Below are 25,979 nucleotides of genomic sequence, written 5' to 3' on the forward strand. Positions count from 1 at the left end.
AAAGTGGAGATATTATGCTATTATGAAGGCAGATAACGATACTAACTGTGGCCAAAGTCAAACACCAAGTCAGACAGAAAGATAAACAAGGATTATTTTGAACTGTAAATCATACAAAGCTACTCTGCGAGAGTCCAGGAATACACACTTTGATCTGGAAATGCACATAATAGGACACCTTCAGAGGAGCAATTTGACATTTGGAGAAATACACACTTGTTAGAGTTGGACAAGAAGACTGACACACACTTAATATGAAGATTGGAAAAGGGTAAAACAAACTCACTCTAAAATGAACAAACAAGCAAAAAAATAAAAGCTTATATTACAACACTGAACAATCACGTGAAAACAAAATTGTAAATTAGTACTGGAAAATGTTTGTTGTTACCTGGTTAAAACAAAGAAAAGAAAGAAAAGATTAGCCACATTCCCTGCACACATTAGTGATTAATGTTTAAATACCTCTGGGCTAGCGGTTTTGTTTGGCTCCTTGCCTTTAACCATTGAAACGTTTCCAATGTTGGCTTCAAATCTGCTTGGACCAGAACAACATGGTGCAAAAATCTTTTATATATTACCACTATAATTTAATCTAAAGGGTAATATTTTGCCACTGGAGCACAACAAAGTTCCCCTCAGAGTTGTGGGTCTGACAGTGTTATCACCTTGGTAAAAATTGTCAAAATGTGATGTTGGAGGGTTTACTGCAGGGAAGAAAACGCTGTGATTTGAGTGGTCATCCTCTACTAACCTGGCAGCTCACATCGTTTTTCTTTTAGGTCATCGTGGTCTTGTGACATCACGGATGAATAAGCTTGAAATGGATGTCATTTCAAATAGACAGGATATTAGACGCTTTTCTCTCTCACTCACATAGAAGTGAACTCAAAAAATAAATAAATAAATAAATAAATAAACGTGGCAGCTGTTTGGGATGTATTACAAACGTCCAAAAAACGAGCATTTAACCAGAATCAGTTCCAGAATAAATAAGTGGTTCAAAACAGGCAGTTCACCTGAGGAGAAGTGCATCACTTAATATGATTCATAAGACCATCTAAGACTTGGTGATCGCTGATTGGTTGAGCCACGATGGGGTGAGTCAACTTTTAAATGGTCCTTCCACACTCCAGGCTGGATGTTTGACACTAGCAGATAAGCTGTTTTCACACATGTGTTTCATTTCTAAACATTGGTGAATAGCAGAAAGAGGTGAAGCTGTTACAAGACAGAGACCTGAACAACGTGGCCAGGACTTTATTATTATTATTATTATTATTATTATTATTGTTCTTTAACCACTTGCATGGTCTGAGGGTACAAATGCCATAATATTAATTATGGCATTAAATACTAATAAACTATGCTACACTAATGAAAAGAAAAGAAAGCTAACATGTTACTGCCTGGTGATGACATTAACAAAGTCAGAGAGAGTGAACACAAAGAGGGCGTCATTCTCACCAAGAGGAGCTCAATAGCTCCGAGGATGTACATGGCTCCAGCGTACGTGGTCCCCAGGTAGAAACAGATTCCGACCGCTCCCCCAAACTCAGGGCCCAGTGAACGGGAGATCATGTAGTAGGAGCCTCCAGCTACACGAACAGCACAAAATCACTCTGAAGTACTCATTTAATGGGTAACTTTGTCTGTGAGAAGACTAAACGATGACATCTCATGCTGAACCATACATATATTTTTGTATCTGTTAATTAGTTTTGACATTAGCATGTCACCATGGTGAGTGCAGACATTCACTTCAATTTTGTCTCTTTTAACGACTAACATTTTACACAATCAAATAAAAGAAACTTGACAACAAAGAACAAGGGAGATGTTTAAAAAACTGTCCACTGTGTACACCAGTGAATATCCAGCAGATTTCTTTAAAATTAAAAAACGATTTCCATACATTAATGATAGAAAATAGTTTTTTCTGTAATGCTTTTTTATTTTGGTAGACTGCTTTCTGACAGTTGTAATTTTTGCTGAATTTGCTAGAAAAGGTTTTCTTATTATTGCATCTTATCACACTGTTATACACAAATGCACAAGCAGTGTGCAAATAAATTAACTGAACATAAATAAATAGACCTTAATCAGCACTTTGGAGCAGCACAAGGGTTGGGACCGGTTATAACAGAGACAGTTATAATTGGCATACACTTCCACACTTCTCTAAAAGCCTGTAATTTGCTCTGACCCCTGCTGCATGCACACCAACTGGTAAGACGCAGGCCATCATTACTATGTAAACTCGCTTATAAAATGTAGCTAGCCTGCATATGCACGTTCATGTGTCTGTGTACAGATACAAACTTGCCGATGCAGATCTTCATGACAAGCATTTGGCTGATGCTTTATTTTGTGTAAATAATGTTGCGTGACAAGGAGCTAAAGTGCACAAGATCCCAGACTAAAGCTTTTAATGTTTCTGGAGATATCAAGCTGCGCTGGGTGTACTGTGCCAAAAGCAATCAGCGAAAAGAGAAATTTAGAAGCGGACAGACTCAAACAGCGATGACTGTGTGGTGCCAGCGTCTGCTCACCCACCTGGCACTACTCCATTGGTAGCGATGGCACTCATAGAGATGGCAGTCAGCATGGTCTACACAGAGAAGGACAGAGGAGCAGGAAAAGAAGAAATTAGATCAAATTTGCAAATTACGCACACAAGTTTTTGATCTTTTCAACTCTGAAGAATACCATTTATTGTTTTCTTAAATTGTGAACTAAACCTCAATGAATAAGGTGTCATGGCTATTTATATCATCAAAAATGAAATGAAACTGGTAAACTAAATCTAAGTAATAAAATAAAAACAAAACTAAGAGTCTGATTTAGCTCAATGCTCGCAACCACAATGCTATATGTGCAAATCAAGTTAGTTGGAAAAAAAAAAAACCCGAAAGGAGAGATCACACTAATCGGGATGTGGCGGGAACTTAGTCATAAATCTAAATGTCAGACATCTAAAATACATGACTTGATGTTAAAGCTTGAGCAGTTAATGTCAGTCAAAGTCATTGGAACTATTTCAGTTCAACACAGTGTACGAATATGTGAAACATTTTCAAACCCCCTGCAAGATATTTCAGCACAAGCCTGCCTCTGTGCTGCTGCAATAGTGCATGTTGAAAAGTTAGTGGATAACCCTGATCCATCAAGTCATTAGTTTATCCTCTTGCTACCATGGATAGCTGAAAAAAATTGTAATGGAAGTCCATCTAACCGTTAATGAGGCTTTTCTGTGGATACCAAAGACAGAGTAGGGTCTTTCCTGCATTGAAGAATTTTTAGCACATTCCTAGAGGCTTTCAGCAGAGCCGAAAGGAAATCAACAGCAATATTCTAATATTTTTTCTACTCCAGTTTTGTAATTGGAGATGTATTTATTCACGAAATACAGACATTTTGTTTATCAAATGACCAGAAACAAACAGGAAGAATGCACATATTTCTGTCAAATAAGGCAACAGAGACTTATTGGCCTTACTGTAAGTGGACCACTCATGCTTATGTGTATAATTAACTCCAAAGGCCATTTCTGAGCAGGAAGCCCCCAAAGAATTAGGCTGCCTGACATTGCCATCACCAGAGCCACTGGCACTGCTAAAAATCGTTTACTGTTTTAATGTTCTGTCCTCACTTTCACATTTTATCAGATTCTTTTTAAGCAAACTTCAATTCTTTTATTTCCTCCAGGTAAAGTCCTTCATACCAGCACCAAGCAATGAATTTTCCCAGCATAGAATTAAAGAACGGACAGGCTGCTCGTTGATTAGATAAATAATAACACCACAGGGCCTGTCAACAGCTGTCAGAGCACATTCAGACATCCAGCGACAACTCTTATGGAACTCTGTCGAGTTGAGATATGTAAGGGCACGGTAAAGCGAAGCTCACGGCTATCACAGTCGCCTGCAACACAAAGCGCGAGTCCCGACTGGCCTGCAGAGGACAAGAGGGAGAGATGTACGCAGAGAGTGGAAGAATGGTTCAGAAGAAATAAAAAATGACAACGTGAAAGCACTGAGAGTGACTGGGAAAGAGAGCGGGAGAGTGTGTTTGACAGTACAAAGACAGCATTAAGATTTCATTATTCTTTTAGTTGCGATTGTTGAATTTCTGAGTGTCTTTTCACATTGTCTGCACATGAAAGACAGAGGCAGACACAGAAAGAGAAACGCGAGGACGAAATGTGAGAACTGGCTGCCTAAAACATGTCTCACTTTCTCCTATTTTTGGGGGCTTTTCTATAAATTAGTTGTTCTAGTTTATTATGTTATTATTAGTTGAGTTTTGAACGTAAAGTTATATATATTATTGATTCAATCTGTGCTTGCATGCAGCATTAGTGCAATAGCAGTCTGTCCTGGGTAACATTTAAACTGTAATCACCTTCCTAAAATGTAAGGTAAAAAAGAACAACAGTAAATTCTGTTACTGACAAGAAAAGTGGTTAATAAATGCAACATTTTACAGAACAATTACTTATTATTATTTATTAATTTACCACAACAATCAATGGTTGTTTCTTTTCAAAGTTTCTGTTTCAGCTACACTGGAGTGAGGTTTTCCAGCCACGGGAAACCATGCTGGTTATGTTTAACTGTTATTGTATCTGTCTCTGCAAAGACTTTAATGTGGTTAGTGTCACCTGAGGGCCCAGTGGACTGATGATCAGGAGTGAACAGTGAGTTGGGCTCTGTTTCTCACTCTAATCTGGTCATAATGAGGCCAGAAACCCTTCTCCCACCACAGCAGATAAGACAGTAATTGTTTAAGTGTTTTATCTGATGTGGGCAGCAGCCACTCAGAGGTAGTCAGTCGCATACCCAATCACTGAATCCCCATGCAGAAAAGCCAGCAATGCACTTGTCTGATTTGCAGTGCTGGCGGTGCAGCCAAACAGGATTGATGTACAGTGCTTTAGTAATGCTTCGCTCTGAATTTTATGTATGTCAATAATATTAAAGGTAAATTATACACTATACCCCCCCTTTGACTTTGTCTTTAAAACACATGCTCTGTTTTGTATTGATACGTGATTTTCAATTACTATGAGTCTGGAAGGTGGTCTATATGTTTTAATTTCCAAGAAGTACTGCACTGTAATTTATGCTCATAGCAGAATCTTATTTCTGCCATCTCATTCTGAAGATATACATCGTTAATTCTAGTCTGAAGCACAGCAAACAATACAGCTCTTTCAATTCAGTCTGAAGGAGTAGCTATGTAAGAGTTCTGACTATTTCCTGAGAAACAGAGGTTTAGATCCAGTTATTTATGCAAGTGCCAATTTAAGACTTTATCAAAGCTCTTTGTGTGAACCAGTGCTCATGGAGCGAAATATAATTAGAAAACTAAAGCTGACAAACTGAGCATGTTAGTGACAGCTGCGATTTCAGCTGGCAATATCAGTAGGTAACCGGCTTGAAATGAGAAGCCTGCTTTTGTCTGTGTGAAGTCACAACTCACTGTTTTGAAAATAACAAGAATTTGGAGTTGAAATTCTGACAGTATCAATATTGTTAGCCTCATCGTGCGTTCTATGAGAACAGAAGGCTTGACAGGCACGAGGAGTGGAAATGAATGAGGGCGATTAGGTCAAGCAACCAATTATTTGAGGTTTATCTGTGTTTCAGTGGAAACTGTATCGATATATGGATCGATTCTGCGTTGATTTTGTCTACAACCAGCTGCAGACAAGACAAAGTAGCAACTATCACTTTTCAAAACTCAAATTTTGTCTCCAGTTAGATGAATAATTTCACCTTCAATCTATGATTGATTGCTGATGTGCAATTAATGTCACATGTTGTTTTGTTTGACTGAACCACCACAAGTGGCAACAGAAGAGCAGATGATTTTGTTGTTGTCACTGTTGTGAAATACCATTTTTATCACTTTTAGTTAAATGACCCTTTGGGCATCACTGCAGACAGGGTCACTAGCAGAAAAAGTCATGCATGAGAAACTGCCTGGCTTTCATCTCCAATGATCTCACCTGCAGACCCAAATGGACCACAACATAGGATCAAAAGCAGATACTGGAGATCTAATAACTAAATCTAACACAGATTCCTCTGTAGTTCAAGCACTTGATGACCAAATCATGTCTGTATTCGCAGAACATTTGAAGAGTGGCACTAAAAAAACCCAGCGATGTTCTGTTTTAGCAGGCAGGATGGGCAAAATCTTTCTTCCCACTGACCCAGAGCCTGTGGCCTGTTTTATTGTCCCACTTTCAGGCTGGTAACCTAAAACTGTGATGGTTTGAGAGTTTGCGTTAGTGAACATCCTCTGGTTTATAACTCTCTCTTTCTCCATGAATCCTGGAGTCAGTGCCTCCAAACTCACATGTACCCACAAGCCCTCTAGGCTTTAAGCATGCCAGTAGAAAGGCCAGATTAGACCTCCCCACCATCTGTCTCATCCACATGAGATACAACAGCACACAGCTTACATTTCGCACAAAGGAGATGTTTTCCTTCAAAATGTAATCGGAATGGTAGCAAGGCCTGAATAATTGCTAAGCCATCATGATTACAGATGAGCCCTAGGAATGTATTTGGTGAAAAAAGTCATTTTTAAGAAAAGCCTGCCAGCTGACACACTCCCCAGTGATGACCCCAAAGGACACTTTTGGTCTGTTTCTTCCCAAAGCTACAGACAAATTCTGAATTGGTCTTTTTTTGACCTTACAGTTGAGCGGAAATTGGTTTCGACAGGACTGGAGCTTTTGCCTTGCCCTGAGAGCGTGCTTCATTATCGTGCTTCATTACACAAATGCAGAATTGTTTTTTTGAGGTACAACTTCATCAGTTGACATACAAAAGCACAGAAGTTTCAGGGTGCTGCTCATCACTTGAAATCCCTGTGGATGGTATACTATGGAAGGCACCAATGTCAAATGACAGTGATTGAGGTGATTTTCACTTTCAGAGTGATGGTGGGAATGGAAACTATAAGTAAGAGGACGAGATGCTGTTGTGCTATGCTGTGAGACAAGAACAGACGTGGCAGAAAAAGGACAAAAATTGAATAATAGAATAAGAATGAGAGCAAGAGAGAGAATAGAATCAAAGGAAGAAGGAGGAGGAGAAAGGGAATAATGAGACAGAAACATGGAAAAAAGAAAAGGCTTGGAGAAATTGAAGAAGCGAAAGAGTAAAATATGAGGAGATGAGCGAGAAAGGCATCCTAAGCATTTAAATGAGTCACGACAGAGGGCATCCAACCCTTCCCCTCACAGCATTTGGATTCAAGACCTGGAAGTAATGAGGAAGACCAAATAACAGATGACTTTCCATCTAGAATATTAAAGCTCATTTTAATGTGGTAAGAGCCTGTATTCATTATCTGGGGTAAAAAGACTCATATACCAGTACGACGTACACACGTTTGAGCGTCCCTGTTTGGAGAATGCTGTCTGCAGCAAAGCACTGATTTTTAAAATGGTGGCTTGCGCGTATAATTTCATGGTTAATGGTTTAATGTGTCAGAGCCGTTCCACACGGAGGCGCGTTCTTTATATAACGATTCCCTGAATGTCGGAGCACTGCGGCTCGTTAACGTTCCGCCAAGATGTGACAGAAAAATATTGGCGCGAGCGTTTGACAGCTGCAGATATGTGCAGCTGTGATTAAGCACCTGAAAAGTGCACCGTCAGTGACATCCCATGAAGTGAATAAAACATGGGGTCCTGCTGTATATTATTAAGCTCTACAACATGCGAGATTCCTTCGCACTTTGGCTCCTGTGGATTTCACTCAGGTGGGCATCGTTGCGTACACGTATGTACATGCACACACACACACGCGCGCGCGCTCATTGCTGAGAGCCCCTGAAGGCCTCGGTGGTTATGTAAGGAGCTCAGGAGGAGAGAGGTGGGGGTTTCTCACACACCGTTCACGCTCGAGCTTATCGCCCCGGGGCTCTGCAATGAGCTCAGTGTGAGTGATAAAAAGTGTGTGTGTGTGTGTGATATTAAACAGTGAGACGAAATTACTGAGAGATGTTTTTCAGAGTTTATTCTAGTAAATGGACGTAAGGAACTTTTTAGCACTGATTCCTCTGTGTGTGTGTATGTGTGTGTTAAAGCATAAGAAATGAAGCATAGGAATTGCAAATGTGTTTGTGTGTTTGCACGACTTCCTGTCAAGCTGTGTCTGAACCAGCTTTGATCTCCAAGCCTTTTTTTTTTCTCTCCTGCTATTTTTTCCACCATAAAACTGAGTGCTGTATTTTTTCATGCACCACACAAAATCTTTTTATCCCCTTTTTATTAATTATTTATATTTTTATGATGCTGATGGAAAAAAAATAATAAGCTGATGAGATTCAGTATCTATATTTTAGAGGTAATTACTAAGATATCAGGCTCAAACATGGAATTACATATTATGTTCTATCAATATGCTGTTTCATTCAGTATGCCCTCTATACTGTCACACAGAAAAATGACGGGGCCGCAGCATGTGTCTGTGCAGGCAGTGTTTGGGATTTGAGGGGGTCGTTCTATAAATATACTCAGCTGGAGGAGAATCTAGGTTGCACAAACTCGCAGACAAACCAACATAAAGTCCATAACCCAAAATGCAAATCAGAGGAACGACACACAGCTCTTACATCTTATAGACCACAGAGTTTTAATTAAACTGTCATGTACAATAAAATTAGCAAGGCAATCCACTGAAAAGCCATACTCAGGCTGGATGCGCCTGTGTTGTCTGACAGAAAGCTCTCATGCAGGGCATTGTCAAGTTTTCAACAGAGACAGTAAATTAAGTCAACACCCTTCAGAATAGAGATGTTAAGCTTTTGAGTGAGGAGGCCAAGTATATGCTCTCTGACAATCAAATGCATCAAACACGATCATCTTGTAGAAGCCAGCCAGACCACTGACAGCAGCGACTTCGATCCTGTGGGAGAGTCTTATGTAATGCGAGTCTCAGGGCCACGGCAGGGTGTCAGTCCAAAGTCACTCTGACACATGACTCTGTGGCAGTGACATTAAAGGGAACCAGGGAGCATCACAGTGTGTCATGTTGTTCTTTTTTACAGACTGAACGTGTGGGGTCTGTGAAATACAAACAGATCATCGACAGAGAGGCAGTTTGCTCTTTATACAGCACAAAAGGAACCTGGTTATGTGATCTGCAACGTTACACTTCACTCAGACCCAGAATCATTACACAGGCTAAAATAAGATGATTAAAACCTCTTCTCTTGAAATTTCACTTTAACACTACTTTGCTGGATTTGGTGCAGGGTCAATGATACCATTCTGGCAAATAAAAATAGATACTACGTCTCACAAACAGCGGCTTTCATTCATCTAATAAATGAAAGATCCCTAGTTCAGGAGACACAAATCCTTTGGGGGTTGAGTCAGGAAGGGCATCTGCTGTAAAAATCTGCCAAAGCAAACATGCGGCGCTACCCGCTGTGGAGACCCCTTGTGAATAATGGAGCAGCCGAAAGTAGCTTCTTCTATGTCTCGAAAACAAGAAACTGCAAAACTCTAAACTATGAGTATTTTCAGAAAATTGAGCTTTTTGAAAAGAGCGATAACACAAAAAACCATAACTGCTTATTAAACCGATACAGAAGAAGAAGTTTTATTTCATACATCTCAAACCTCTGTGAACGTTCTTAGTATCAGGAACCTACGTATGTAATTCTCAGCACTGTTTGGACTTGGCAAGACGTAAAAAAACATTTTAGGATCCTCTATAATCTTGCTAACGCCTGTGTCCTCAAATATAAACCTGCCACCTTCAAGTGAACTGTCGCTGCTCAGAATATGGAAAGAATTTGGTATAAAAATAGGTTAACTAATATACTTAGATATAGTAAAAAGGAATACTATATGAAGCAATTAGATATAAATAGAAATAATATTAAAAGATTATGGGAAATACTGAACAGTGTTATAAAACGTGGGGCATTTGACACTATAGATCATGATATATTAATAAGAAAACTGGAACGTTATGGTGTCAGAGGGGTAGCTTTAGATTGGGTCCGGAGTTATTTAGGTGACAGGAAGCAGTTTGTGAAATTAAATGGTGGTTGCTCCTTATGTATGGACATTGCTTGTGGTGTACCCCAAGGGTCAGTTTTGGGTCCAAAATTCTTCAACTTGTACATTAACGACATCTGTTAAGTGTCCAAAGTATTAAAAATGGTTCTCTTTGCTGACGATACAAACATTTTTTGCTCTGGTGATGATGTGCAGAATTTATTGGAGGATACGACTAATGAAATAAGTAAAGTGAAGTTCTGGCTAGATAAAAACAAATTCTCATTAAATTTGAATAAATCTAAACTTATGTTATTTGGAAATAGTAGTTTAAATACAAATGCTAACATTCAAATAAGTGGTGTTGATATTGAAAGAGTCAGTGAAAATACATTTCTGGGGGTAATAATAGATGAAAAACTTAACTGGGGAGCTCACGTAAGATATATTCATTCCAAAGTATCACGTAGCATTGCAATACTAAACAAGGCAAAGCAGGTGTTCGACAGAACATCACTTCATATTCTCTACTGTTCACTGGTTTCACCATACTTAGGCTACTGTGCAGAGGTCTGGGGCAACAACTATTAAACCGCATTACATTCACTTTTTACTCTTCAAAAAAAAAGCAATTTGAATCATCCACAATGCAGGTTATAGGGAACATACAAACTCACTATTTTTGCAGTCTGAAATATTGAAAATTGACGATATAGTGAAATTCCAAACAGCACAAATTCTATTCAAAGCAAAAAATAAAGAACTGCCAGGTAATATTCAGAGTATGTTTTTTTTGAAAGAAGGAAGCTATAATTTAAGGGGTTTTTGTAACTTCAAAACAGGGAAGGTACGTACTACAAGAAAAAGCTTTTGTGTTTCTGTTCATGGAGTGAAACTGTGGAACACTGTGAATATGGAATTAAAGCAATGTCCAAACATAAAACAGTTCAAAAAGAGTTATAAAAATATGATCTTCTCGAACTATAAAGAAAGGGAAAATATTGAAATTAAGTGAATGTCTCTATTTAAAAAAAATTCATGATGTGATAATATAGTATATAGTATATCAGAAATCTGTCACTATTTTTTATTACAAATTATATCAGTAAGGAAGCTGACTAAATATTAACTGATAATTTATGTCAAAGGGGTGGGATTGAATAAGTGTTTACTTCTTCCCACTCCCTTTCAACATGTAAATTAATCAGAACGGTAGCTATATTGAAATGTATTGATTTTTGTATAGTATTTTTTTTTATCTCTTATTTCCTTCTCTAAATGTACCTGTATATTGTTTACATGTTTGAAATAAATTACCAAACAAAACAATCTTCAACACTCTGGTTTCCTTTAATGTTATCTCATGTAAGATTAGTTTAAAAACACTTGCCAGTTTGTCACTTTATTATTACTGCTGAATGCCACATTGTTAAGAGGGAAATGTCTGTGAACTATACTCCCTATATAGATAATTGCAGTTATTCTTTGACCACACTGCTCCATTTAAGTAAGTTGTAACCTTAGACTTGCCGTTTAAAACCACGACTGGGTCAACTATCCATATTTCTGTAGATGTAACACATTAAAAATTCTTGGGGGTGGTACCTTACCAGACTGACAAAGTTTTCTATTGGACATAAACCAATACAATACATCGGTACAGAACTGTAGAGCAAAGAGGGTTGGGCTGTATTATGTGTTTAGCAAAGAAATTGTGCTTAACTAAAACCAAGAAAGAATGTCAACATTTAAGCTGTTCAAACACATTACAGCAAAGCTGTTATCCTTAAAATAAGGGGGATATCTTTGTGAAAAATAAACAAAGATACATTGTGTGTATTGTAGGCTGACTCTGCTTACTAAGGAGACTGATTCTATTTAGAGACCGAACAACAGCTGTATGACCAATTTTACTGTGAAACTACCCCTGGCGAACTATTTTTGGATGAAATAAAAAAGAAAGCCGTTTCGGCTAATGCAGAGAAGTAATTACTTGCAATTCAAAGTATGGCACCACATTAATGGAAAGCTACTGCTCACTAATCAAAACACAGAAATTACTGAACCATTATAAACATATTTATATCCTCTGTTTCTCCAACCATATTCTGTGCAAGGTCCTTAATCTTTGCTGTTCTCACCAGAGCCAATAATGGTGATAACAATCTTACACTGCTGAACAATAAATTCTGCTACATCTGCTACCTTCCACTCTACAATATGCTACGCTCCACGAATGCTGCACTTTATAAAACGTGTGAAATTCTGAATTTTCACTATGAACCTGGGCTAAACTTTACAAGAATGTACAACACTCACTGTGGTACAGCACATGAAAACGATGATGAAAGTCCCAATGACACCTCCGATTCCCACCAACCAGGTCATCCTGAGGAACAGGATGACTCCGAAGATGTTTTGGATGCACGGCAAATAAACGCCCATCAGTGTGCCGAGCTGGGGAGCCTGAAAGAAGAGAGGGGTGAGAAGAAAGAGACACCTGAGCATTATTCATGCACAGTTACAGTTTAAGTTTCTCCAAGTACTTAATCTAGATTGTATAACATTAAAATTCAGATAGCTGTCAGACTCCAGATGTAAATGCTTAGCTTGTCTCTCGCTATAAGCATTCCACACCAGATGCGCCGCACCCACTGAATGACTCCTGCTGCATTTTGGCAGATATATTAATCAATAAAAGTCAACACATCAGCCGTGCATGCTGGGAAGCACAGTTTGCAGTATGTGTTATGTGCCTATTTTTTTTTACACGTGCAAAGACCCGAAACAATAAAGCAACACACTGAACCGATGGTCACATTGCCATTAAGGAAAAAGGCACATAGGACTTCACAGATGATTACTTTCAAAGGCCCAATTTGTGATTTTAAAAAGGCCACTTTGGCTTGAATTCGCTGTTGTTGCCACATTAGCGGGTTGATTTACTGCAAACACACGCTTTTGATTATAGGCTCTTTTTTCTTGTTAGTGTAGTTTAACATATATTTAAAATTATAATCATTTGGGTTATTTTTTTATTTTAAGGATAGCTGTAAGAAGACATAATGTAAACTGGAGTTAAAGAATGTGAAAGGCTTACAAATTCTATGCCAAAATATACTTTTCAGTCCTCTTGCTTAAATATATGTCTCTCCTACATTCCTGCTTCCAAATCCTCTGCTGACTACAAAAACAGTTTAAGCCCAGGAAATAAAGAAAACTTTGAGATCAGAAAGCAGCCATGTGACCAATCTGTTCAATGAATGCATGAAATATTACTGTATTTCTTTACAGGCTGGGTGTTTGTGTGTCTTGGTGCTGCAGTGCAGTCCCTGGTGTGGATCAGTTGACAAAGACAGCTGCTCTGTACTGCTCTGTGCTCAAGGCTGATCTATTGAAGGCAATTACTGACGCTCGGAGAATCACGACGTATTTTGTTGCACTTCTTATTTATTAATAGGAGGATTCTCTTGCCGAAGGTTTTTGGATGCACTTGATGTGAATGCGTTTGCATGAATTTGTTAATGAACAGTATATGAGTGTTTCCAGTGTGGGTCTGTACCGTCATGATGGCATTTATTAAATCTGAAGGACACAGCAGCTAACCCTGTACATAATAGAGAAATATTAATTTCCTGCTCGAGGACAGCTTGGCCAATGACAGGTAATTATTCTAGTATCCAGCCATGACCCATTTTACCAAGCGACCTTCACTGTCACATCATTAAATCACAGACACATGAACGAAGCTTCTCTGCTGCATGTTTGCACTTAAATGCAGCTTAAAATTATGAATAAAGGATTGATTAGCTGTAGATTGAGTTAAAAAGATGCTAGTACACAGAAAGGTTACAAAAATGTTTCAAGTATTAAAAACAAAACAGCAGCTGGGTGATAAAAATTTATCTCAAATGGGAAATTACAGCTAGACTGGGAACATCACGTCTATATAATTATACACACAGTGTTTACTGAGCTTTACTCGTACAACCAAAGACTTTCGTTAGGATAGGAAGTACTGAATCATAGATAGTTTAATTTGGCCTAACTTTATCCCCATCGTCAGCAGTAACTGCCCTTGAAGTGACAGTACAAGGGTCTTTAGGTTGCTAATTGTTCACACCTGACAAGGTGTGGATAAAGACATGCCTGGGTTGGCTCATTATCACCTCCCTGCTGTGTTACCTTAAGTTTTATCCCTTGATTTTTAACGCTGGATATCTAGTAATTTCATTATTTTTCCTAATAAATCACCACGTCACCCAAAAATGTATCTTGTTGCTCACAAGCTTTGTGGGTTGTAAAACAAAATGAACTTCAGCAGGCAACGTGCTTACAGACTTATGGCTTTGATACAACATAAGGACATAAAAATCAAAGAAGCTTATAATTAAAACAAAACAAATGATTATATTATACCCAAGTACCTGATAACTTGAATGAAATTACAATATTGTGCCCATAATACTAATGTGACAATTCTGTAAATAATGGCCTGTTTTGGGTAATTTGGTACAGATATAGATTTGGAAATATTATCATAGGAGATGTCTTGGTCACAATGATAATAAGGTGAAACTCTAACATTGCGAAACCCCAACGTTCACAATTTAGGACCTTGCATCTGATGACAATAGGAGACCTAAATATGTGTTTATGTGTAGAAGTTCTTTTAAAATGTATGAGATTCTCTAGGACAAAAAATAAATTGTGCTGGTGATTCAGCAGCATTTTGTTACCAAAAATCATGTTGACAAATCTTTCTCGGGTACTCAGCATGAACAGTTACACGTTTCATTAAAGCTGAGATATTAACTTTTCCTTTTTTACTCCATAATCTACGGTTACTGTTGTGGATGATCATAGCAACACAGCCAAAATTTCAATAACATGTAATCCATGTGAGCTAAAAAAGCTCAAGCTTTAGACTGCTCCTACTCTTGGCCCTGTATGATATCAGTGAAAGCAGATATCCTTAATACTGTCATCACATGCAGACTGGTTATGAACACAGGTCCACCCACCTGCTGTTCAAACCTTCTGTTTTATAGTGGCAATCAGAATAAAGTTGGCATAAGGGGAGGGGGAACAGACCTAAAACGTCTTATTGCAGACATTTGATAAACAGGAGGGCAGTACCGAGGCACAGCAAAATATTATGGCTGAAATTATGGAGCTAAAAATGAGCATAATAAGTCATTATTTCAACACTCTAATGAAAATCTGGTTTTGTCGATTTATTGAACTATAGCTAATAGCTTACTGCAGGGGAATCAGTAAGAGCCACGCGCAAAAAGGTTACAGTATGTCTGGGCTAATTTGGAAACAGTGTCACACAGTTACGTGAGCAGGGAGCTCTTAGCTTTTGCTTTTTCACATAAAAGTGTTTCTTCCATGATTACGTATTTTAAACTCTCAAGTTCAGCGTTGGTTTCAAAATGTATGATGAAATAATGATGTGCTCTGGGGAGAACCTTAAGTGGTTCGCGGTTATCAGTCATGGCCTCTAATATATTTCTTCAACAAGGGTTATTAAATTTGCTGTAGCAAATGGACACTACACAAGATGGAGAACTTAAAACCACGAGGCCCACACGGGGAAGTGACAGCAGATGCTGAATTCATAATCCAGACTTTTAATCAAATCATCCTGACAAGTGGCTGACATCAAATGAATAATGTTGTGTCTGATGCTAGAGTATGTGATTTGTTTGGAGAGGCCTGCTTTCCAGCATTAATAATGTACTGTTTGCAGAGAGGAGCAGAATGAGAGAGGCAGAGCTGGAGAGACAGAGGCAGAGCAAGTCCAAGCAGGTCTTACAAATATAATTATCTTCTAATTTCCTTTAGATAAACAACAGAGCAAGTGCTCACACTCGGAAATGCAATTAGCAAGGTTATCACTTTGGAAGCCCCTGATTACCTCACCAGAAGCACTCAGTTTCTCATATCATATCATATCATATCATATCTCAGTATCTGATTATATATACCTTACCTGTCAGTGGACAAAACTGGTCATATGCTACATGACAGGTATTGATCCATTCTACAAACTGACCAGACCCCATGTTCCTGAACAAGCCTGATGGGCTGGTGCCCCACTCTGCCACCCCCAGGGCCCAACAGATCTACTGACTTTCCACTGTGAGCAGGCACGTGCAGAGGGGGGGGGGGGGGGGGGGGGGGGGGCTAGAGGGGCTTGAGCACCCGCCCCTTTCCTGATGGGTGCCCAAAGTGCCCTTTTGTTGAGGCAACTTTTTAAAAAAAAATTATTATTGTTATTTTTTAATGTGTGTGTGCGTGCGGAGTCCTGTCTGTGCCCCTCAACAATGATATTTAAACTATTAATCACAGTTTGGCTAAATAAAAGGATCTCGCTTGCATCAGTCACATGATCACATTTAACCAATGATCGCCCTTGACGGCAGAACGCGCTGGTTACGAGCTCACAAAGAGCACGCGCATTTTTAGCGGTCCGGAGCTGTAGGAGAAACACAAGTTAACTCAGAGACACAGACTGATGTAACAAAACCAGTAAGTAGGTGTACAGCGCACACTGTAGTCTACAGCACCCAGGAGTATTGGCTTATTACGTACACGTTGTCTTGTTGCAGCTGACGAACTGAAACAAACGAGCGTGCTGTGTGTGCAACAGCGTGACAAACATTACCTGTCCTTTTATTAACTGCACAAGTAGTGCTGGTCATAGCTGCTGGCTACCCGTGTAAGGCTGTCATGGGTCTGTAGCTCTGTCACCGTTTTAGGGAACATATTTAGTTTTAAAGTAAGTTACCGGGCTTTTCCTGCCTTTCTGGAGGGATTATATTTCACTAAAAAACGGTCTAATATGCATGTCCACATAATTATGCATTATTATAATTATAATATATTAAAAAACACACGCTGTATTTTAAAGAACATACATTAAGAAGCAGATTATATTAGATTTATATTTTAAATAAGACAAAATTTGGATTTTACAGCAGTAAAATTATTGTATCTCTACAGTTTAAAAATGTATAAGCTGGGCCCTGCACCAGATTGGATAGTGAGAACAAATGAGTATCACTGGTTCAAATGTGCCCCTTTTTACACTTTATAGCACGCCGCCCTTTAAACCTCTCTGCACAGCCCTGACTGTGAGACACCACAGAGAAGTCAGGACATGAATGGAACCCACACAGTATTAAGAATAGGCTGATAATACTGCAACGGATTAGTGTTTGCTCCATCATGATATTTAACTTTTTTAAGTTTCTAGCTGACATAACTTGACATAATACAGCATTCAAAACAACAAGTGTGATACAAAACAATGAACCAGCCATGCAACCGATGAGTGTTTTGACTTCCACCAACTGAGAGAGCTGTAAAAGAATGACAAGTGGGTAAACTTTTTTTTTTGCATGCTAGCAGCTTTATATTCTGTATTTTAAAGACTGGATAACCATTAGAAGACAAAAAAAAAATGCAACTGATTCCAGCATAAGTCAATCTTCCATTGGTTTACCACATAGCCTAGCACTGTATGTAATTCCTAATGTTTTCTTTGCTTTTGATTACAAATTTCTATTTGGCTAACACAACTGAATTATCATCAGTGGCAATTTTAATCAGAAATATTCGTCAATTATTTCTTTTGTTTTTGGGCATTTGCTCACACAAGCCTCTTCAAGATGTCCTTGGAAATTCAATGTTTTTAATTTTTTTTTTGCAGCTGCAGGATTAGATGTTATATTGATTATTAATCAACAAAAAGAGTAGTAGATGAAGAGATTATAAAAATAATCATTAGTTCCCCTCTGGTTTTCTTGTTCTATTATTTGCAAGATTAACAAAGTAAATCTAAACTGCACTGTTGTTAATCCGACACTTCAGTTTTTCCATAAGGTGTTTGTTATATTTTCCCTGTGTGTGTACACTCTGTCTTTAATATGGCTGACATGTAATCTACAGCTTCACCTCTCGCACAACTTAATCCTCGCAGCGGGGAACCTCTCAACTTTCAGGCTTGCTGTGCTTTAATCAAAGATCCACATCTTGGGCTCCGCAGGTTGCTCGAGGGAGCAGCTGAGAACAAACCCCATTCATCTCTGTCATATCTCCCACTATATGATTATTATTAACGGCACACTTTGTCAGTTGTCTAGGGTATGTAAATAAGATTGCTACTCACTGTGCCCTTCAGTGTGTGGCAGAGAGCATTTCTCATCATCTGCATGTCAGCGTAGACAAACCCAGTGTAAACCTTGAAAGGACTCATATTTGTAAAACTACATATATATTATCTAAGAGGTGGTTTTACTTCTAGTGTATATCTCTGGTCTGTGTGCACCTGATATATGTTATGTTGTTCGTCAGAAAGACAGCACAGTATCACTGAACTCTGCTTTAAGGTTCAATTTTTATTTAATGAAAAAAACAGACAAACAGTAGGGGTAGTATTAAAGTCAAACAGAGAAATAAATTTTAATTCTAAAATTCATAGAACTAAAATCCAAGAAACTCAAAATAAAAACACACATTTAGGATAATTAAGACACAATTTCACTTTTCCTCAGGTCTTCTTATAACTTTTCAGTTCTCTTCCTTCTCACCCCAGCAGCAATCCTGTAATTAAAAACACTGCCTTTCCCCTGGCAGGTCCTTCAGGGACTTGGTGTGTAATATACATTAGCACTTAGGTGCTGCAGGCAGAAAGGCACCCCTGCCATCAGCACTTTGTTGTTTGACTCAAAATTGCTGCCACTGCACAAAGTGGGCTGAGGTTAGTTTGTAACAACAGGTATGTTATTAAAGGAAAGCCTGTGTGCGCTTACATATCGCAGACAAAACACCTTCAGGAAGCTGGAGCTTTGTAATTCCTTTCAAGGTGGGTGAATCTAATAACAACAAGAATTTCCTCGCTGCTCATCTCTTTTCCTGGGGTGGCTGAGAAGTAGAGCAGGTTATCTACTAAACAGAAGGTTGGTGGTTCAATCCCTGGCTGCTCTGGTGTGGTGCCAAACTATCCTTGGGCGAGATGCTGAACCTTGACTTGCTCCTGATACATTCATCAGAGTGTGAATGTGTCAATGTTAGATAGAAAGCACTTAGACTTGTATAAATGTGTGTGTAAATGTTGTATAAAGCGCTTTGAGGGCTCAAGCAGAGCAGAAAAGTGCTATATAAGAAATAAGAACCAGTCCATTTACCAGTAATGTTAACCCTTCAAAATCTGAACCATGAAATAACTGCCAGAAATCTTTAATGTTTTGATGATGGAGTGTTTGTTGAACTTTTAGACAAAATATACAAAAATATATCAAATTTTAATCTCCATATACGAGTTTGAATTTGTATCACATTTGCTACATAAGCCATATTTTTGCAATTCAGTCATTAAAAATGTGTCATGCAATTTATGTCATTTTTTGAGGGTAAAAAGAAGTCACGCTGATGATGTAGAAGTCTCAAAAACTCGTTAACGACTGCTTTGTGTTAAATACACACACGCTGGGCTCTTCATCACACGGACAGATCATTTGCAGTATTCACTCACTGGAAACTGTTAAAGAGTTGTATAATATCAGCTTCCTACAGGGGTTGATTATTATCAAATACAGATAAGGAAAAAGAGTATGTCTTTTTGAATTGAAATAGCAGAGGTGGAATCTGAAAAAGATAACATCTTGAATAGAATAGTTTGTCAGAAAGGCTTACAGAGAAGTGAGAAAATTCAGTATAATTTTTGTCCTTTAATGCGTTTCATACACAACTGTAGACTTAGAGGAAGGCAGGTTGAAAGCACGACTGATAATGCAGATTATAATAATCTGCGCTAAAAGGTGTGTAAATACAATTGAGTATTACAACAGCAACAAGGTGTTTATGCCCTACCACACTCCACAGAAGCACAACAAAACCAAAGTTGGCAGTAACTCTCTCCAGACTGCAAAATGTCATTTTCCCCGCCTGTTCTCCCACACAATGGAGAACCACAATCAAGCAGACCTTCAGTGTTGGACTGCTGCATGAGTGTCTGTGGTAGCTCATGGCTGAGTGATAAATTATAATCCAGCTTTGACAATAGGGAGGCTTTGGAAAAAAAAAACCTGTCTGTCTGCTAGAAATCCTGATTGTTATATAAGATGTACAGACACAGAAAACAGATACTGGATTGGGGGTGTGGGGGCCTAAACAGAGTCCTAAACAAGATAAAACACTTCTACGGATTTGTTAAACAGCCAGCAACAAAACAGAAATGGGGTAAATTAATGAATGCTTGTAATGACTTTATATTGAAAACCAGCCTAAAACAGACTGAATGCTTGTACATGCGTTGAATCAATGACCCTCTTGGGAGAAAAGTCAGGGCATTTACTGAAAGTACTGCTTTTCAATTTTCATTCAGTTGGTGTTTCATTACTTCATTTTGTGGATGGGGAATGCAAGTCTGACCAGCATCTGCCCTGATAAATGCACATGCTCACATATACACGGGAGTGTCTGCTTAATGGGCCACGAGCCAGCAGTGTGATTTCCCTGGAGAATGAGCCACCAAGAGCAAAGGGAACACGGACTGCTGCAGAGCCACAGGTAGGGCCAGCGAGGCACCACTGAAAGAGGAAGAAACAGCTGCCCACCGATCCCCTGGGAAGTGCAGTCAACGCACCACATGGATGGCTCAGGTGTGCTAGATGCACAACAGGACCTTTCAATACATCTGCTGTGGCACCTACTTCAGATTCACTGCCTCCTGCTGCCCTACCACTTAGCACAAGTCTATCACCAGACTGCATCTCGGTCTCTGGCCATCTTTTCAGCTTCACATCCATCACAAGCATTTTTCTCACATAACTATACACCAACTATGCATCATTTTGTAGATTTATAAAAAAGAAAGACTTCTCACAGCCAGAAAAATGCTGTTCTTAATTTAAAGACCATCTTAACTCCAAACAAGAAAATATTCACATTTGTCCATAAACCATGAGAAACTGATTCTTTCAAAATCTGTGCAGGGCAGAAAAGGAAGATTTTCCTTTAAAAAAAGCATTAACTGGATCTCTGGTACCTCTTCTTTGCCTCAGCTCCTGCTCTACAAAGAGCAGATGCTCTTTGTAGGCCAGGTCAATAGATTGTGTGAATGAAATGTATACTAAAGTAGGTTTCCTTAGCCTTAAAGTAGTTTTAGTTGCCTTGACGTAGAGCAGACATGTGATTCCACTTGATTTTCTTCTACCTATACTATCATAATGATAAGTTTTCATATTAACCAAAACAAAATGCTGTTCTCCCAAAACTCCTTCTTTTTATTTTTTCTACTTTTTGATCTGTATTATGTCACAACCAGAGAATATCCTTAATATGGTCATCTTGGGTGCATAGCTCTAGCTGTGAGCACAGAATTATTACCTGCTCACATAGTGTTCAAAACCTTTAGTTTGAGAAAGCCAGCCAATGAGAGTATGACGTAAGACAGGAGGAAGGGACTCGAAACAGCTTATTCAGACAGCTGATGGACATGTATTTTTTTAGATAACATTAATCTTCCTTTAAAACTGCATTTAATTTGTTATATGCTACATACATCCATATCCCCCCTCCTTCCTTTTCCTATGTTACTCACATAGTTTTAGTTCAACCTTCCTTTGAACATCTCTTACCCTGCTGAGGCTAGCAGTTCTATGTTGAATTTGGGGAAGTGCAGATTTAAAAAGGGAAGGTGAAAACAATTCCAAATCCCTGGATAGCCCGAAGGGAAAGAAAATGAAAGAGAAAGAGGGCAGAGAAGTATGAGGAGATGGAGTACACACTACTTCTGACTGAGTTGAGAGGAAGGGAAACATCCAGGCCTTCACAGTCTAGGACAACCTGCCAAGCTGCTTAGGCTGACAAAACCAGCGACATCTTTTAAATCACTTCTTACAGGAATTTGTTATGCTTACAAGCAGGACCAATATGTACTGCATGTACAAATGTCTGGATTTTCTTTTAAATGTCTGGTTGGTGTTGCACCTGTTTGTGGAGAACTGCTGATAGAAATGTACCGATGATACTGTGGAATCATATAATTGAATGCAAGAGTGTGAAATTGTTTCCACTTCCTGCAGCAAATCAGTGGTATCAGTGCACATAATTATTTCATGATTAATTTGTCACTTTGATAATACATTAAAGTAGCGCATTGTGTGTAACATATGGGTGGTTTCTCTACCTGATTTGGTATAATTCAGGAGAGAGAAGAGGAGACGAAAGAACAAGTAAGGACAGATAAAAGGGGGTGGATAAGAGGAGGGGGATCCGCACAACTGTTTCATTATTTTCATTACTGGCAGAGACCGAGGCGTGAAGTGAAGCGAGTGAGGTCAGGGGAGGTGGGGGGAGAGGGGGGTAACAACAGAGAGGGAGGCAGACTGGGAGCTTGTAACGCAATCTGCACGCTCTGCTGGCCAAACCGGAGCTGATAGGGCAAATGTGTTTCTGCTCAGGTGTGCTGAATTATTAAACAGACAGCAAGAGGAGAGACCAGCGAGCATCAGTCTTCCTGACCGGCTGTGGATGAACCAGTCACTCTGCGGTCAGCTGGGTTTCTGTGTATGTGTGTGTGCGTCTGTATGTGCGAAAGTGTTTTAAAAAATAAAAAAAAAAACACTGAACACTGTAGCAAAATATCCTCTGTGGAAATCAAGACGCACCACCTCTAAATAGCATCTACATGTGTTACTAGAATATTCTAGGTTCCACCACAAAGCCTCATGTGTTACAGCCAGCTGTGAAACCGCTGTTTACGCGCACTCCCAGATTTAAGGCTGACAGACTCCTTTTCCACTAATGCACATGTACTGCTGCTCCCTTGTGTTTACAAATTAAGATCAAGAGTGACATGCCAGAAACAGACACGTGAGGTGAAAATGTACTCTAAGCTACTATGTGGTAGATACAAATGAGCACAATAATCAAGAGAACTTAAGCAATGACATTTTAGATGAGAAGATGGATCATTTTTCTCCTAATTCTTTCAGTCAAATCATTAATTTTGTGCAAATTTGATGTAAATGACATTTATCTTGCGAAAGATTTAACATCTTGAAATTATATCTTTATTTCCTCTTTTATCAGTGTTGCAGAGCTGGAACAATTAGGCAATTAATCCATGAGCTCACTGGCAGAAAAATAATTGGCAAAATATACTGAAATTGATTTAATTTTTCGGTCATTTGATGATGACAGATGCTAAATTTTGCTGCTTTTTTCATACTGAACATATCCAGTTTGGGGACTTTTTGCTACACAAAACACGCCATTTAAAGATGTGAATTTTAACACGTTTTTGATATTTCATGTAAAATAAATAATAATCTGAAATTTCACAGATACCGGGCTAATAGGCTCAGAAGAACAAAAACATCTACTGAGCCTATTAGCCTGGTATCTGTGAAATTTCTATTTCTCCCCACTGTGAACACGTGCATGCTGCTCTAACATGAATTCACATTAATCACGATACATTCTTCAGAAAGCAGCTGATGGGAACGCTGATCTCACGCCAGTCTAATGAGAAAGGGAGGTTGGGAGGGGTGAGGTCAGAGCTGAGAGCAAGGATCATAAAACACCCAGAAGGGAAACATTTATGTAAGGGGAACATTACACTCTAAAATCAGAGTACATATGGACAAGTGTTCCTTCTTGGCAAGTGTAGTCGTTTGGAAAATGACATGAATAAAAGAGGTTCATATGTTTGCATTGTGTTTACTGTTGTGCATACAAAAAGCACTATTAAAAAAATACCGCTGGATATGTTATCTTTATTTTTGTTTGCTTGTTTGTTGTTTTTTTTTGAGAAACAGAATATAAAAATACTGAAAACTAACTAAATCTATACATTAACAACTAGGAACACTACAAGCTACATGCCTAAAGACTGATTAGCAACCTCCAGCAACCACCCACCAACCACTTGGGGAATATATATTTTTCCTTTTTGATCTGTGGTTGCTACCCAGTCTCTAGATCTGTGTGATTGAGCCCTAAGTTAGTAACTAATTCAACCCACACGTAAAATAAACACCAAGGATTAAAGTGTTCATGTTCAGATAACTTCCCAGACACATTATTTTTCACGTTATTCTGCAGCAAGAGTATATTAAATGTTATATTTAGATGATTTGGGGATATGGATAAGAGACTGAAATTCACACCCAAACTAAGCTGTAACATTTTAACATTTACAGAGGAGAAAATGTGGTATTTGATTATTATATATTAAACCAGAGCCCAGTATTTTAGCAAAGCTTTATCAAATGTTAATAATCGAATGCCTAAAGTGAGATATTGCCAATATACAAAAAAACAAAACAAGCCTTGCCTTCTTGTACAAGTTTTCTCAGTTGCTTTGGAAGATATCGAAAATGATTCTTAACATTTACAAAAACATAAAAGCAGCTTTTCAAATAAGATTTTTTCTCTAAACAATCAGAACTAACAGCTGCATACAATGGATTGTCTGCGAAAGCCTGTAACAAGACAAGTTGTGACAAATTCTTACGCCACTGTTTACAAATACAAAAGTCAAACAGCTTAGTGATGTTAATAAAACTGCATACTCTACTGTGAAATGCTTTCTGATGTAAACAACCTCTTTGATGACAATGATTAAAAATGCACTAGGCTGCTCTTTTTTCCTGTCTGGCATAGAACAATTTAAACAGTGCAGACTTTCAGATTACTGCATGTGAGGCATCGACTGCAACAGTTCTGCTGGAGAATCACAAATCACCTTTGTAGTTTTACTGGTTTTACTGTAACTGGTTGACATCTTTGTGACACATTAAAAAAAAATGATATATATCACAGCAGATGCCTGCAAAGGCTTGATGAGATATCACCAGATTCTCCATGTGCTGCGGTGCAAAGGTATCTGTTGCTACTGTAAGCTGGTGGGAATCTGGAACTTGAAAATCAGGTTGTAACACTAACAGTTTACCATTTATAATTAATAAATTAATTAATGTGAATTAACTTTAGTTAATAGATATATATTGCTAAGATCTGCAAAATTACATAATCAATAATTGTTGAGTTTATAATTGATAGTGTCAAACATTTTTATAACATTATGCAACATTATGGTCAAATTGAACATTATGGTAATTAAATAAGAACACAGACCAAGGTTTGCTCTAGGGCAGGCATAATACACACTGTGACTCACAAGTGACTAGTGTATGAATATATACTGTCATTTTGGTTTCCCAGTCACATCTGCACTGGTATCTGATTTTAAAGCACAAACATGCTGAGGGTGAAAATCCTTAGCTTGAGTCTTCAGAAAACAACCATCTTTTACATTCATCTGGTTATGATTTGCCATTTAAAGTTGTAACTAACAGGTGTTTACATTTCAATAATATTCCTGGTTTCCCCCCTTTGTGCTTGTATCCAGAGCTGTAAAACAATATTGAATTGCTTTTTGTGTTTCCAAATGAGAAGTCGAACAAAATATGTAGGAAATTCTTGACAAATTATGAAAACCCAATGAACCATTTCACATGGTCAAAATAGCTTTTGATCAAAAGAACACACATAATTGATAATATAGGAATCAGCAGCCTTAACTTAAAACCTGCTTTTATGATGTGACTGGATGATTTGAAGGTGTTGAAATTCAATTCTGATCTGAGAAATGCACCAGAGTGACTGCAAAAAACTGTAAATGGGTAAAGTCAGAGAAGATTAGCTTTGACTGGTTTCCATCTTAACCTTTGTGACCTCCAGCCTGATCCCTCATGTCACACGCCATCCAAATCTCTAATCTTGGTTTTCACACTGAACAAAAAGGCTACCGCTTCTGTCTCTCTCTTCCACAACTCACTCTCATCCTAACTTGGGGGACTGATGACAAAGGAGACAGAGGGAGCGGTAGGTGGAGTGAAGTGAGAAATGGAGAGGGAAGGTGATT

General features: G+C 38.5%; 1 protein-coding gene across 4 annotated transcripts in view; it reads right to left on the bottom strand.

The window, feature by feature from the left end:
* The window catches only part of slc12a5a (solute carrier family 12 member 5a), a 191,302-nt gene that overhangs the window by 28,469 nt on the left and 136,854 nt on the right, over positions 1-25,979 (bottom strand). For all 4 annotated transcript variants that reach the window (XM_040007004.1, XM_040006997.1, XM_040007012.1 and 1 more), the window contains exons 4-6: positions 12,353-12,499; positions 2,557-2,611; positions 1,468-1,598 (exon numbers count right to left, since the gene is read on the bottom strand). In XM_040007004.1, coding sequence (XP_039862938.1) covers positions 1,468-1,598; positions 2,557-2,611; positions 12,353-12,499 — 333 coding nt within the window. The remainder of the gene's footprint in view (positions 1-1,467; positions 1,599-2,556; positions 2,612-12,352; positions 12,500-25,979) is intronic.

This window comes from Simochromis diagramma, unplaced genomic scaffold (assembly GCF_900408965.1).
Source record: "Simochromis diagramma unplaced genomic scaffold, fSimDia1.1 OVJJ01000320.1, whole genome shotgun sequence".
NCBI classification, from domain to species: domain Eukaryota; kingdom Metazoa; phylum Chordata; class Actinopteri; order Cichliformes; family Cichlidae; genus Simochromis; species Simochromis diagramma.